The sequence below is a fragment of the Lemur catta genome, chromosome 1 (assembly GCF_020740605.2).
Source record: "Lemur catta isolate mLemCat1 chromosome 1, mLemCat1.pri, whole genome shotgun sequence".
NCBI classification, from domain to species: Eukaryota; Metazoa; Chordata; class Mammalia; order Primates; family Lemuridae; genus Lemur; species Lemur catta.
This window is the reverse complement of record NC_059128.1, coordinates 76,652,433-76,667,277: the sequence shown is the minus strand read 5'-3', so window position 1 is coordinate 76,667,277 and position 14,845 is coordinate 76,652,433. Positions and strand designations below refer to the sequence as shown.

The 14,845-nt window shown below is 41.0% G+C and overlaps 1 protein-coding gene across 1 annotated transcript in view; it reads left to right on the top strand.

Annotated features, from left to right (window-relative positions):
- VPS39 (VPS39 subunit of HOPS complex) overlaps positions 1-14,845 on the top strand; it is a 44,575-nt gene that overhangs the window by 18,472 nt on the left and 11,258 nt on the right. Inside the window, exons 9-11 of the mRNA XM_045539424.1 lie at positions 2,933-3,053; positions 3,166-3,286; positions 6,610-6,739. Of these exons, the coding sequence (XP_045395380.1) occupies positions 2,933-3,053; positions 3,166-3,286; positions 6,610-6,739 (372 nt within the window). The remainder of the gene's footprint in view (positions 1-2,932; positions 3,054-3,165; positions 3,287-6,609; positions 6,740-14,845) is intronic.

Sequence of the window (14,845 nt, the reverse complement as noted above, 5' to 3'; positions counted from 1 at the left end):
TTATTTTTAAATGTGATAAAAACCACATAACATAAAATTTACCACCTTAACCATTTTTAAGTATACAATTAAGTATATTTATATTGTTATGCAAAAAATCTTTAGAACTTTTTCATCTTGCAAAACTGAAACTCTGTAATGATTAAACAACAGCCTCTCAGTTCCCCTTCCCTCTAACTGCTGGCAACCACCATTCTACTTTCTGCTTCTATGAATTTGACTATTTCTAGATAGTGCATATAAATGGACTCATACAGTATTTGTCTTTTTGTGACTGCCTTATTTCATTTAGCATATCGTCCTCAAGGTTCATCTAGGTTGTAGCATTTGATGGAATTTCCTTCCTTTCTAAGGCTGAATAATATTCTGTTGTATGTATACATGATATTTTGTTTATCCATTTATCTGTCCATGGACACTTGGGTTGCTTTCACCTTTTGGCTACGGTGAATAATGGTGCTATGAACATGGGTATGCAGCTATCTCTTTGAGATCCTGCTTTCAATTCTTTTGAAATATATATAGTCAGAAATGGGAGGGATTGCTGGGTCATACAGTAATTCTATTTTTAATTTTCTGAGGAACTACCATACTGTTTTCCATAGCAGTCACACCATTTTACATTCCCACCAACTATGCACAAGGGCTCTGTTTTTTTCACATTCTCTTCAACACTTGTTATTTTCTGTTTTTTTGATAGTAGCTATCCTAATGCATATAAGGTGATATCTCATTGATTGTGATTTTTTACTAATTCTTTTTTTTTTTTTTCCTTTCTTTTTTTGGAGACAAGGTCTTGTTCTGTTGCCTGGGATAGCGTGCAGTGACATCATCATAGCTCACTGCAACCTCACACTTACTGGGTTCAAACAATCCTCCTGCCTCAGCCTCCCAAGTAGCTGGGACTACAGATGCATGCCACTGCACATAGCTAATTTTTCTATTTTTTTGTAGAGATGGGGTCTCTTGCCCAGGCTGGTTCAAACTCCTGGCCTCAAGTGATCCTCCCACTTTGGCCTCCCAAAGTTCTAGGATTACAGGCATGAGCCACTATGCCCGGCCTACTAATTCTTGATATAACATGAAATATAGTCATAAAAAACATTTCCATTATTTTTAAGTTGGTGAAATTATACTTAATGTTGTATACAAGCAATAAATTTATTTTAAAAAATAAAGTTCATTGTAAAATGAAGTAGATCCTTATTCAGTCTTATTCTGAGCTTTTGTATTTTAAAAGGTATGTTTTATGTTGCTTATTTTCTAAATTCTCTCCATTTATGTTAAATCTCCTTCACCATACAACCTCCCAGTCAATGGAAGACTTTCCTTGCAAGGATTTTATACTTTTGTCAGTTCTGCTGCTTATATACTGACTTCTTTAGTGCTTTTGCTGGAATTATTCTGCTTCATCCAGCTTTGTAAGCTTTGGATTGTTACATGCTGATCAAAAAATACAGGAAGAAAAGAGTGGATATGATAAACATTTTTAAAAGATAAAGAGTGCAACCCAAGAATTACACTGGATCAACAGGGTAAATTTCGGATCATGGATAGTTGAAGGGAAATGTTTTAATATGTGTAAAATAGATGAAAACAGTTGTAAGGCTTACAGCAAGTATCAAGTAGAAAACAGCTATACTGAGAATTCCATCCAGCTGTCTTTTCTGTGTACCATTAAGCTATTTGTGCAGCTATAACAGAATACCACAGATTGGATAATTTTTTTTTTTTTTTTTTGAGACAGAGTCTCACTTTGTTGCCCGGGCTAGAGTGAGTGCCGTGGCATCAGCCTAGCTCACAGCAACCTCAGACTCCCGGGCTTAAGCGATCCTACTGCCTCAGCCTCCCGAGTAGCTGGGACTACAGGCATGAGCCACCATGCCCGGCTAATTTTTTTGTATATATATTTTTAGTTGGCCAGATAATTTCTTTCTATTTTTGGTAGAGACGGGGTCTCACTCTTGCTCAGGCTGGTCTCGAACTCCTGACCTCGAGCGATCCACCCGCCTCGGCCTCCCAGAGCTAGGATTACAGGCGTGAGCCACCGCGCCCGGCCTGGATAATTTTTAAAAAATAGAAATTTATTTCCTTACAGTTCTGGAGACTGGGAAGTCCCAGATCAAGGCACTAGTATCTGGTATCTGGTAAGGGCCTTCTTGCTGCATCCTCACGTGGTAGAAGGCAGAAGGACAAGAGAGGGATGAACTGTGTGTCCTCAGATGGCAGAAAAGGGAGAACGCACTCCCACAAGCCCTACTCATAGCAGTGTTAATCCATTTATGAGGGTGAAGCCTCATGACCTAAACACCTCCCATTCAGCCCCATCTCTCAACACATTTGCATTAGGGATTAAGTTTCCAATGCATGAGTTTGGAGGGAACAAAAACACTCAAACTATAGCAGCCATCGAGTGGAGCTTTGTGTCTTTTCCCTGTGAAAATCTCAAGCAGGATCAACATTGGCTAGAAATGTGGAACTTTCCCTTAGAATAATTTTAAGGAGCAAAGAATTTGCCTGCCTTTTGCCCTTTGTAAGAGAATGAAAGAAGAGGTTCTGTAACCTGGTTCTCCCACTGATGCATTGTTAGGGACAGCTGCAGCTGGCCTTTGTCTGGCCTAGCTTTGTGGCTGACAAGAAAAGAGCAAGTGAAGCTTTCATCTACCATTCTGGGTGAAATGGTAAGAGTGGGATCAGATCCCTCTCATCAAAACTGATGCATCTTTTCTGTGCAAGATATTTTTCTTAGCATCATTCAGGAAAAGCAATTTGTTTCCTCTCTGTATCACAGTATAAGATTCTGGCTTGGTATTTGACCAGTGGACTTTTTGGAGATCCGTTGAAGTGCAGCTCAGAATGGGCAACTGAGATACTCCATAAGCCCAAAACCTTAGTCCAGACTCAACAGCTCAACATGTTCTCTCTCTCACAGAGCACCAGCCTCCCTACATCATCGCAGTGTTGCCTCGATACGTGGAGATCCGAACGTTTGAGCCGAGACTGTTGGTCCAGAGCATCGAACTGCAAAGGCCCCGTTTCATTACCTCAGGAGGGTAAGGAATTTCTTTCTTTATTGTGGCTGCCGTATTATCTCAAAGCTTTAAAGTCACCTGTGTCATCATAAAGCCTGTGCTCTTTTGCTAATATTCTTTCTTCTGCTTCCAGATCAAACATTATCTATGTGGCCAGCAATCATTTTGTTTGGAGACTCATTCCTGTTCCCATGGCAACCCAAATCCAACAGCTTCTCCAGGACAAGCAGTTCGAATTGGCTCTGCAGCTGGCAGTAAGTCTTGTTGCTGAGATTTGGATGTAGTCTGCCTTCTTCATTGTTTTCAAAAGTAGGTGATTTGGGTTTAGATGTTCATATTTAGTTTGGACTAGTAGAGTAAGCACAGAGCTAAAAGTCAGAGGGCTTAGATTCAAGGCCTGACTCTACTATAAAATATCTATGTAATGCTAAGTGATTTTGCTTTTTCACTTTGCTTATCTGTCAAATACAGGATGAATGTCAATTATAATAATACTACCTTATAGAATGAATGGGAGAATAAAATAATATGATACTGTATGGTCTTGATAATTTAAAGACAATGCAAACATTATAGTAACAATTATAAATGTGATTTTACAGTCTAGTTGAATGCAACAACTAGAGGACCCCTCAAAATTCCTCTCCACAATCTGGATAAGTAGGCCTTCTTTAGATATTGCGAAACCATCTCAAGTCGTTGCCTTCAACCAGGCTGCAGTCATATTTATGATATCGTTGTTCTACTTTAATATTTGCACAGGGCACAGTTCATGGTAAAGCAGCGACCATGTTCTTATTCCAGTGATGCTCCCATTGCCAAAAACCATTTCAGAAGTCTGTCTCTTACGCTTTTAAACATCCTCACTGATGATTATTTTCATCTGTAGGGGTGGATTTGATTTTAGAAAACAGCCAAACTAGCCTAACTCAGTTATTAAACCAGACAGTACTACTTTGAAGAAGAGACTTTTAGGAAGATAATAGTAGTAAAACTGAATTTCTAGATTATCCTGTAAACTATTTCTGAAAGGAAGGCAATGGCGACATTTTGAGGGGAATTAATATGTTTTTAGTCACCTATGATGGCTGCTTTTGAAGAGGAACATTTACTTTGGTTGTGTAAGTTCTGGACTTAAAACAGAAATCCAGTCTTAATAGTTAGACATGGTTAATATCTCATAAAGATGATTACTTTTTCAGGGCATTTAATTTTAATATCTTATTAATTTTTTTTCTAGTTGTGCATTATCCTGTATTATTTTACTTTATTTCCATTTCCATTTTTAAAAATAATATAATGAATATCCATGAACTAACCATCCTACCCAAGAACAATAACTTATAAACTCTATACTCCTTCTTATCCCATCCCTCTGCCTCCCCTCCAGATATAATCATTATCCTAAGTTTTGTGTTTATCATGTCCATAAAAATATGTTTCATCTTTTACATATATATTTAATATATTAATAACGTGTTTCCTTTTTTTTTTGTTTTTATGAGACAGGGTCTCACTTTGTCACCCAGGCTAGAATGCAGTGGCACAATCATAGCTCGCTGCAACCTTGAATTCCTGGGCTTGAAATTTTCTTGCCTCAGCCTCCCGAGTAGCTGGGACTACAGGTGCCTGCCACCATGCCTGGCTAATTAAAAAAAATTTTTTTGTAGAGACAGGGTCTTGCTCTGTTGATCAGGCTTGTCTCAAATTCCTGGCTTCAAGTGATCCTCCCACTGTGGCCCTCGAAAGTGCTGGGATAACAGGCATGAGCCACTACACCTGGCGTATTTAATTTTTGAACTTTATAAAAAGGATATGCAGCACATAACTTTTTAGTGTCTATTCTTACAAGAAGGTCTCACAGTCTTTTCAGTGACCTACCTACTATAGGTTGTTTGTTTAATCTTTGGTAGAGAAGATGGAAGTGGGTTTCCATTTTTCCTTCTCTTTTCTAGGCTTGTACTTAATATTTGCGCTTTTTTATGACAAGAAGGTTGGTTGACATCATCTCAGTCCTTGAGGAACCTATCTTTTATTGAAATGATAAGAGAACATCCATGGAACTTTCAAAAGACAATTACATACTAAACTTTGGCATTGACAAAATGTGATGCTAAGTGTCAGAGAGGGACAGTTCACTGTGGACTGGAAAAGGCATCCTAAGATTAAACACTTGCATTGACCCTTTAAGGGTAAGTAAAGATTAAAATCAGGAGCAGGAAACAGGAAGTGTTGAAGATTGAGAGGAAGTTACAGCAGTGGAAACAAGTGTGGCATATTTCTAGAACATTTGGAAGCCAGCCTGACTGGAGTAGAAGGTGTGGCTTCAGTGTCTGGGAATCAGCTAGGTAAGGAGGCTGGGGCTGTCTGTGTTTTGAAAGCCTTTGAAGCACCAAGCAGAAGAGCTGAGACCAGGTACAGAGACCACATACTTACAATGACCTGGACTAATGTGGTGGCAATAAGAAAGGAAAGGAAGGTGAGAAATTGAGAGATGTTTTGAAGGAAAAAATTAATCAGTAATAGCTTATTTAGCTTTTACTATGAACAGGACCTTTCCCAACCGTGCCAGCTACACCGAATGTCCTTCATTCCTTGAGATCACTGTGTTCTCTCTCTGTTGATTCGGGCCTTGCACATGTGCTGTCCCTTTGCTGCAGAGCACACGCAGCCTTGTGTGCGTGGCTAATTCCAACTCATCCTTTTTTTTTTTTTTTTTGAGACGGAGTCTCGCTTTGTTGCCCAGGCTAGAGTGAGTGCTGTGGTGTCAGCCTAGCTCACAGCAACCTCAAACTCCTGGACTCAGGTGATCCTCCTGCCCCAGCCTCCTGAGCAGCTGGGACTATAGGCATAAGCCACGATGCCTGTCTAATTTTTTTGTTTGTTTCTATTTTTAATTGACTGGCTAATTTTTTTTCTATTTTTAGTAGAGATGGGATCTTGTTCTTGCCAGTCTCGAACTCCTGACCTCAAGCGATGCTCTTGCCTCGGTCTCCCAGAGTGCTAGGATTACAGGCGTGAGCCACCGCGCCCGGCCCAAGTCATCCTTTCCAACTCAATTTAGGTCCCTTTTAGAACCCATCCCAGACCCCTCTACTCAGACTGAATTGGGGATCCCTCCTACATGCTCTGTCATCACGTTTACCCTGTTGTGTTTTGATTTTTTGTTTTTAAGCTAAACTCTAGACTATTCAGATTTGGCCCTTTTTTTCCATTAATGCCCTTTTTTTCTGTTCCAGGATCAAATCCAGAAATCACATCGCATTTAGTTGTTGTGTGTCTTTAGAGTCCCCTGGTCTTCCAGAGTTTCTTTGTCTTCCGTTATTTTTCACGACCATGACAGTTTTCGGGAATACTGGTTAGGCATTTCTTAGAGACCCTCTTGTATTTTAATTGCATAGTTACTTAGCAGTCTTACTAACAGTTAGATTGTAAGGGCAGTCTGGGAGGGCGGACACCATGTGGCTGTCTTGTGCACTTTGGAGTCTGCGGTTCCCAGGATCTTGTCTGACACTTAGAGGATACTGAATAAATATGTGTTGAGTGACTGAGCTCTTACCTATTCTTCTCTTATTAGGAAATGAAAGATGACTCTGATAGTGAAAAGCAGCAACAAATTCATCACATCAAGAACTTGTATGCCTTCAACCTCTTCTGCCAGAAGCGTTTTGATGAGTCCATGCAGGTTTTTGCTAAGCTCGGCACAGGTAACAAGGGTGTGGCCTTGGGGTAAGGAGCTAATGGAGGGAGGAGCCTGGAAAGGATAGGGAGAAATGATACTAGACTTTTGAGAATGGGGAAAGTCTATGCTTAGCCAAATTCATCCTTACACCTAGCAAGATCTGTGGATGGCTACAATGGTTACATGTTTATGGTCCTAATCTTAGGATCTGGTCTCTCCCATAAATCCAGACTTCCAGTTTTCCAGGGTGATTTGCCTTCACCATCAGAGAAAGGTAACAGGTCACTCAATTCAACAAATGGGCATTTGATCAGCTAGTGTTTATTGAATGCTGTTCTAGATACAAGTCCCTGGATTCAACCACAGGTCATTTCTGAGAGCCAATACAGGCAGTACTGCAAAGCCCTTCCTTTCCTTAGTGTCCTAAAACCTCTCTAGATGTGAGAGCACAGTGGGGAGGAGCAGGTATCCTGGAGTCAGACTACCCGAGCTCAGGCAGAGTTACTGGACGTCTGTGTGCTTCCACTTTCTCCTCTGCAAAAAGGGATAATAGTAATACTACTTCCTTATCGTGTTGCTGAGAAGATCAGATGAAGTGCTTAGAACATGTGGCACTTAACAAGTGCCATGTAAGGGTTTGCTCTTATTATTATTAAACTTTTCATTTCTGTAGCTTCCATTTTTGCTTAATTTGGATCAACCTATATATACTTGGTTTGACTCTATATTATATTATTATCTACTCTTTTTTCCTCTTTATTGCTTTGCCTTTTTTCTGCTCTCACTCAACCTTAGCCAATATTCAACTGTGGTAACTGCCTGCATCAGTTAAGGTTCTTAATTGTGAGCAATAGAGACTAATTCTAGATAATTTAAGTAGAATCTGAATAAATTAATCAGGGTTTATTGGAATATTAGGGTGATGGCAGTTGGAGGGACCCATAAAACTGATGGGAGACCAGGCTCAGGAATAGGTGGGAAGAAGCGAGCTCTAAAGGCCCTCCAACCTGGAAACAGGATTCCAGACAGTGATCTGTTTGTAACCAGGACAGACTCGGCAGTCCTGCACTGGCATAGCCACCTCCTTAGCTATCGCCACTGTCACCTCCCCTGCTATTACATCCCTAATAAAATTACCCCCTACCGATGTATTAGCTATCTAATGCTGTGTAACAAATCACCTCAACACTTACAGCTTAAAGTAACAAATAATCATCCATCTCTCTTAGTACATGCTGGTCAGGAGTTTGGGAAGGGTTCAGCTGGGTTCTTGTTTCAGGTCTCTCAAAGTGCAGTTGCAGTTTTATGTCAGCTGGGCTGCCATCATCTGAAGTCTTGACTGGGCTAGAGGATCCACTTCCAAGCTGGCTCACTCTCATAGCTGACAAGTTGGTGCTGGCTGGGGGACAGGGGGCCTCTCAGTTCTTGTCAAGTGTGTGTCTCCACAGAGCTACTTAAGTATCCTTGTGCATAGCAGCTGGCTCTTCTCAGAAGGAACGCTCTAAGAGACCTAGGTGGAAGCTTTAGTGCCTTTTGTGACTGTCACTTCTGCTGTATTCTGTTGATTTACAAGGATCCTACCAGGTTCAAGGCAAAGAAATACAGACTTCACCTCTTGATAGAGAAGTGACACGTTACATAAGAGGAACACGTAGGATGGGATATATGTTGGTATATGCCACATTACTTGTCATCCTTGGATGACTTTCTCAAGATCAAGGGGATTTGACTAGCCAAGATTATGATATGGTCCCACTTCTACACTCTGCCAGGATGGGAAAAGAGATTTGGCCCCATTTGCTTCTGAAGGCAAAGGTAGGTGCCTGGAGCTATCCTTACACCAGTACTACACGTAGTCTGGAAGAAGGAGCTTGCCAAAAGGAATTAGGTTCTGATAAGAAGGGAGATGGGTGCTGGACAGCCTGAAGTGGATAAATGCTTGCCATCCTTACTCCCAATAAACGTAACTGGGGCATTGTTTTCAGTGTACTGCCAGTTCTTTGGGAAGACACTGGAATAGTAAGATAGAACTGCTGTAGTAACTTGACCCTTTTTCCATGTACCAACAATATTTGAACCCCAATCTTAAAGCTCTAAAGTCAATCCTAATGAAGCTACTGCCTTTTATCTATTGCCCAAATATGTACTGAGCTCTTAGTGCAGCACACTGTGCTGGGCCTCAAACAATGATAATCAGGTAGGAATTCTACTTTCAAAGAGCAGTGTGGTAGGGATCCTTTCCAGGAGCAAGAGATGTGTGCTGATGGCAGTGTTGTCTAGGGGGCAGCTGGCTGTTGACTGGACTTTTAGGTGGCCCTCTGTTAACTGACTTCTGGTCCAGAAGGTCTGGTCCTCAGATCCAGAGGTAGATATTTATAGCACACCCAGAGATCATCAGACCACTGGTGACAGGCTGACCCTGACCAAAATCCCATGAGCCCTTTGTTTATTTACAGTAGGGATACTAGATCCCTTTCCATTAACAAGAATATTCATGTATGGCACCCAGGATGCCCTTTTTTCTATATTCTGAGGTACAGGCATTTTTGCTATTATGTTTATATGTGGTCCTGTAAAACCTTACATCCTATAACAAATGCTCATGAAAAGTAACAGGGCTTAAGGAGAGAATAAGGTTGGAGCAAACTACTTAAAGCCTATGAGACTTTTTAAGCAGAGCATTAATAAAAACAATAGCAATTCTACTAAAATTAAATTTCCACTGGTGTTTGTACCCAGCATGATAGCTCTTTGCAGTTGTAAACCCTGGGGCTATGCTTTTTCCTCTGAGATGCAGATCTTTGAGAACATTTGCTTCTTTTAGAAACCAGTTTCATCAAAATAAAAAATCTGAGCCGGGCACGGTGGCTCATGCCTGTAATCCTAGCATGCTGGGAGGCTGAGGGGGGTGGATTGTTTGAGCTCAGGAGTTTGAGACCAGCCTGAGCAAGAGCGAGACCCTGTCTCTACTAAAAATAGAAAGAAATTATATGGACAACTAAAAAAATATATACATATATATATAAAGTTAGCCAGGCATGGTGGCTGGTGCATGCCTGTAGTCCCAGCTACTCGGGAGGCTGAGGCAGTAGGATCACTTGAGCTCAGGAGTTTGAGGTTGCTGTGAGCTAGGCTGATGCCACAGCACTCACTCTAGCCAGGGCAACAGAGTGAGACTATCTCAAAAAAAAAAAAACAAAAAAAACTGATCTTGGGTATAGACTTCTTTATGAGACAAAACAAAGTTAATATGGGGGAAACGCCTTTGCTTCATTTGTACTCTCAGCTTCTCCAGAGGGCTTAACTTGATAGAAAATATAGTGGTTCTTTTTTGTTGTTGTTGCTTTTTTGAAACTGAGTCTCTTCTCTGTTGCCCAGGCTGAGTGCTGTGGCATCAGCCTAGCTCACAGCAACCTCAAACTTCTGGGCTCAAGCAATCTTCCTGCCTCAGCCTCCCCAGTAGCTGGGATTACAGGCGCACACCACTACACCTGGCTAATTTTTTCTATTTTTAGTTGCCTGGCTAATTTTTTTTTTTAGTACAGACAGGTCTCACTCTTGCTCAGGTTGGTTTCAAACTCCTGACCTCAAGTGATCCTCCCACCTTGGCCTCCCAGAATGCTAGGATTATAGGTGTGAGCCACCACAGCCAGCCTGAGTATAGTGGTTCTTGAAGCTGCTGAACAGCCACTGCTTGCATTAAAGGAGGGCATTTCTATAGGATTTTCCGCTCTTTTCTTTAGGCCCTCATGTATAGATAAGGCTTTCTCTTTAATTGTGAGGAAGCTTGCCCCTGGCCACTTCAAAACATTAACAAGCTGGGAAAAATACACACACAGACTAACACAACTTTTGCCTAATACTGACATCATCTACATACCAACTATGTATGAGCTAATTCACATTAAAATAACTCAGCAGAACAGGGTGTATCTGGAATGCCAAGTCAGAAGACTGCTTTGTAAGCACAGGATTAGAGCAAAAAGGAAGTCATATAGAGGCACATTTCATCTGAGCCCGAGGGGGGCCCTGCTGCAGAGAAGAGTGTCAAATGGCTGAAATGTGCTATCTACCAAGACCGGTCCTCCTTTTCCCCCTAGTGCAGGACGGGACTGGTCCCAGGTTTCTGGGTTAGTTTCCTGCCCCTCCCTTTTCAGTGACCTACAGAAAGGCCCTCCATGTGGGTGTAACTGCCACAGTTATATTTCTGCTCCTTGTGAGTCAGGAAGCTCTGTCTCCTCATTAAGTGAACCCGAGGGACATAGAGCCTGAAAGGTTTTAATAAGTCTGTGTGCCACCCTAGACTCAATGTAAAATTTTGTTCATATATGAGTTTTTCTGGAGAGAGGATCAAAACCTTTCATCAGATTCTCTAAGGTGTCTAAGATCCTAAAGATGTTTCAGAAGCATTACTTAGAGTTATTTCTCTGTGGCAACCTACAACTTGGACATAAAAAGTTCTAATGCAAGGCAGCAAGGTGAGTGCTACAGGTACTTGCAGGAGGGGGTGATGAGAAGACTCACTGCATCGAGGCGCTGGGAGTTTGGGGTGTGGTGGTCCAGTGTGGGTGGTGTGGAATGGTGAGAATGTGAGTGAGATAGTTCTTACATTTCCTGAAACCCATATTTAGATCTTGAAATCAACCCCTGGACTGTTGAATTTGTTCAAATACTATGCCCATTATTTACTCATTTATTCTTTAACTCAACAAATATTTATGAAGCTTTTACATGTGCTGAAGGTGATTCTAGGTACCAAGTCCCGGGACTTATATTTTGATGGGGGTGGGGCAGACAACAAAATAAATAAGCAAAATTATAATATGTCAAGAAGTGGTAAGTGCTAAGAAAACCAAAGCAGTGGAAGGGGATAAAAAGTAGTGAAGGCAGGGACCAGGATTATAATTTAAGATGCAATGGTTAGGGAAGGCATCTCTGAGAAGAGGGCATTTCAGTTACAACCTGAAGGGGACAATCAATGAGCCGTGCAGACGTCTGTGAAAGAGCATTCCAGACAGAGGGAGCAGCTGGTGCAAGTGCGGTGAGGTGGGAAGAAGTGCCTGGTATGTTCAGGAAACAGCCAGATCAGTGTGGCTAGAGTACAGTTGATTTGTATCGTTTGTTCTGCATGACGGATGTCATTTCTTTGTTAATTATTAATACATGTCTATATTGTACTAGGGTTTCAATGCTTGGCATAATCTGGACTTAGAATATACTGCCCCAAAGGCAAATCAGATAGGCATTGTCAATGCCAGCTCTGCCTTCCTTCCTGGGCTTCAGGGATAAATAACAGATGTTATAGGTCCACAGAGAGCTTGCATATTAAATTACTCAGTGAAACACTGGGATCAGTGTAAAAAAGTTCTGCAGGGGCATAGTGAAGTGAGTGAGGAAGTCTGCCTGAGAGTAAGGGAGACAGGAGGTGAACTGGGTCCCGAAGGATGAGAAGGAAAAGTGGAGTGTGGGAGGGAGGCAGGGAACTGACATCCCACGGCTGAGGACCTGTGAACCAGAGCTCAGTGTGATGTTTAATGGTGTGTGATAGATCATGCTAGAAAGATGTGTTAGGGCCAGATTTCAAAAGACCTTGAATGCCAGGGAGGAGCTTAGACTTTGGTAGGCCTCAGGTGACATCACAAGGTTTTAAGTAGAACAATGTAATTGGATCCACATTTATAGACATGGATCTTTGTGTCAGAAGTCAGATGAGGCCTTAGGGAAGGCCACGAGTTCACTTAGCGTTCCCAGCAGCTGTCTTCCCTCAGACGGTGTGCTTTCTGCGGCTCCCATGTGGAACTGCCAGGTGTCCTGTCCCTTTGCCCCTTCTTGTGAGTGTTTTTCTGAGACTGTCGTGATGCTCTGATCCTGAGCAATGAGGTCTTCCTGGCTGGGCAGAAATATGTGGCCAGGCGTGGGTGCTTTGGGGTAGTGTGTGTCCTGGAAGGTTCGGACGAGGCATCGTCCTCTGGTCGGCTTTCGGGGAGCTCACGTGCATTATAGAAGGAACCACGGCCTGCCTTTGCCCCACTCTGACTTTTTAAAAAATGAAAATAATGTTAGTATGAAAAGTTTGTAAAAATGTGAAGAAAAAAACTTTAAAAACCTAGATCCAACTTTACCCCTCATTTCGTCTCTTCCTCATCCAAACTTTTTCTACATGTATGTATTTTAATATAATTATGATCATGCTTTTATAGCTTTTGTTACTTAAAATTATTATAAGATTTTTCCATGTTGCTGTGTGTGCTTCAAAATTATAATTTGTGATGCTTTCCTAATACTCTTATCAGTTGAATTAAACATACTTTATTTTGCCTTTGAAGGAATTCTACATTATTTCCAAAATTACATTGTTACAAATAATGCTTTATATACCTCTTCATACACATTGTGGGGTTTTTTTCTCCCAAATCTTTTGGATTATTTTCTCAGGATAAATTCCCAGAAGTATGATTAGTGGGTCTGAATACTTTTTTCCTTACTGAGGTAGCAATATTCATTGCCTTAGCAGTGTAAGAGTGATTTGCTTTCACAATATTGCAACCACTGGGTAATATATCAAAATAACTTTTTTCCTAATTGAATGGATATAAAAATGTTACCTCTTTTGGTATGTACTACAGTGGATTATTATTCAGACATTAAAAGGAATGAAATTTTGATATATGCTACAACATGGATGAAAACTTAAAGACATTGTGCTAAGTGAAATAAGCCAGACATAGAAGGTAAAATACCGTATGATTCCACTTATATGAAGTCCCTAGAGTAAGCAAATTCATAGACCACGAGCAGGATAGAGGTTCCCAGGGGCTGGGCTGGAGGGAGAATGGGGAGTGATTGTTTATTATTGGGTATAGAATTTCAGTTTGGAATGATGAAAAAGCTCTGGAGATGGATAGTAGGTAGTGATGGCTGCACAACAGTATGAATGTATTTAATGTCACTGAATTGTATACTTACAAATGGTTAAAATGATAACTATTGTGTATATTTTACCGCACACACAAATCGCTGGATGACCTGAAGGAGCAAAAGACAGGGGTCTGCTACTGGACACTGATCCGGGGCACATGGCTGTGACCCTGAGGTCAGCAAGTTGCTGCTGCTTCACCTGCCCCAGCCCGCAGCAGCCTCAGTTCCCTCCGAGCTGGTGACTGGTCACTGGCTGCGCATTGGGGCAAGTGCCTCTAGATAATGACAGAGCTGATATTGATAACTAGACACTGGAATGCTGAGTCTGGCTGCAAACACTGATGAGCCAGCCGCTCAGTATGAAGAGGGAGGCTTCCACTTCACTTCCAGTTTCCACAGCTCATACCTGTGCTTCTCGTTGGTAGAACCAGGTTTTCACCGAGAACCCTGACTGCAAGGAAGTTTGAGAAAAGTAGTTTTCAGTTTTATAGCCCCGCTAGGTAGGAAAGAACGCAGAAAGGGGTAGAACTAGATGCTAAGTGCCAGTTGACCATAGACAACACAGTGTTCCACAGTATTGATGCGCTATAAATTATTTAACCAATCCCCAGTGGTGGGGTAGGGGGATATGTTGGCCACTTATAGCATTTTGCTATTACAAATGTCTGCATCTGTAAGGATATAATAAATTCTAAGAAGTTAAAACAAAGTCACCTCTTCGACATTTTTAATGCATACCATTTTGATTCTTAATGTAGCCGAACATTTTCCCACTTATTTATACTTTTCTATGGTCAGTTGTTCTTGTCTTTTGCCCATTTATCAAATGAAATCTTATATTTTATTACCAGTTTGTATGAATTTGTTTTTATATAATCAACATACTAGTTTCTTAACATATATACTACAAATATATTGTCTAGCCTGTTGTCTGGGGTTTTTTAAGTAATATTCCTTTTTTGACGTATCCATCTTTAATTTTTAAGTCTCTTGATCTTTTCCACTTCAATATCATCAACTTCTCCTTGGAAATTTTTTATCCTCTACTTTAAGAAACTTGATAAATATTCAGTTCCAATTTTGTGTATGTGTCTATATCTTAGAATATAAAGTCACAGCATTTTTGTAACATTTTAGTGAAATACATATATAAAAAATGCTCAAATCATAAGTGTTTAGCTTATTGAATTTTTGTGACCTTAGAGTCATTCCT